The sequence below is a fragment of the Hyposmocoma kahamanoa genome, unplaced genomic scaffold (assembly GCF_003589595.1).
Source record: "Hyposmocoma kahamanoa isolate Upper Pololo Valley unplaced genomic scaffold, ASM358959v1 94, whole genome shotgun sequence".
In the NCBI taxonomy this organism is placed as follows: domain Eukaryota; kingdom Metazoa; phylum Arthropoda; class Insecta; order Lepidoptera; family Cosmopterigidae; genus Hyposmocoma; species Hyposmocoma kahamanoa.
Window position 1 is genome coordinate 153,623 of NW_020654878.1, and position 932 is coordinate 154,554.

At 37.8% G+C, this 932-nt stretch overlaps 1 protein-coding gene across 1 annotated transcript in view; it reads right to left on the reverse strand.

Moving 5' to 3' along the window:
• Positions 1-244: 244 nt before the first annotated feature.
• The window catches only part of LOC113237928 (splicing factor 1-like), a 21,212-nt gene continuing 20,524 nt past the window's right edge, over positions 245-932 (reverse strand). The window contains exon 10 of the mRNA XM_026474645.1: positions 245-342. Within this exon, the coding sequence (XP_026330430.1) occupies positions 245-342 (98 nt within the window). The remainder of the gene's footprint in view (positions 343-932) is intronic.

The window sequence follows — 932 nt, forward strand, 5'->3', positions numbered from 1 at the left end:
ATACAAAAAACGAAACCATATTCAATACATTGGAAAAGTTTTGTGATGAGAAAGAGATTCCTTTGAAAAATATTATATCAGTTGCTACGGATAGCGCTCCGGCTATGACAGGGTGTCATAAAGGCTTCAAAGCTTACTTTTAAAATAAAATTCCAGATGTCCTTGCTGTACGGTGGATGAGCGGTACAGACGAGTGGTACTGTGTGGATAAGCTTAGTGAAACAAATGATCCAGTAGAAATAAATCAGACTTCATCCGCACCACCCACATCATCAACGCAACCAGCACGTGCATCGTATGCCAGTGTTGCTGCAGGAAAACGTATCTGCTCCACTACAACAGCTGAAGTTCGACATAGACAACGGTCAACCAAGACTATTAGAACTCCTACCGGGCCATCCAGAAGAACGGTAGTTTTTTCTGATAAAATAGGCGTGGGACTAGGCCACCACCTAAGTAACCACTTAAAACAAAGGGTAGTCAACTATTGCTATCCAGGAGCTACTTTTAATCAAATTATTACGCTGTTAAGTGGTTGCAACTTTGCTAAATATACAATAGTGATTCTTATAATAGGTGATGGTAATAACATTAGTAAAAAAGAAGTAAATAGTAGCATTGACGTGTTCTTGAGAAGTGTGGGTGTAAAATCATACTAAGTGCATTCGCTTACTGCTCTAACCTAGGCATCCCTCGTAATAAGTATTAAATTCGCACATTCATAATTTGACTTGCCGTCATAGTGACGTTATATTTTGTTATGACATTAATAAGTTCGTAAGGAACTTGAAACTTTTTGAGGATAATTTACTTTTACCCATAAGGTATCTGAGACATATAGCTAGTTTGCTATCTTTTAATATTAAAGACGCTGTTATAGAAGACATAACACAGTCCCACGACAATGCTCCAACTTTAAGTAGCAACAGTAT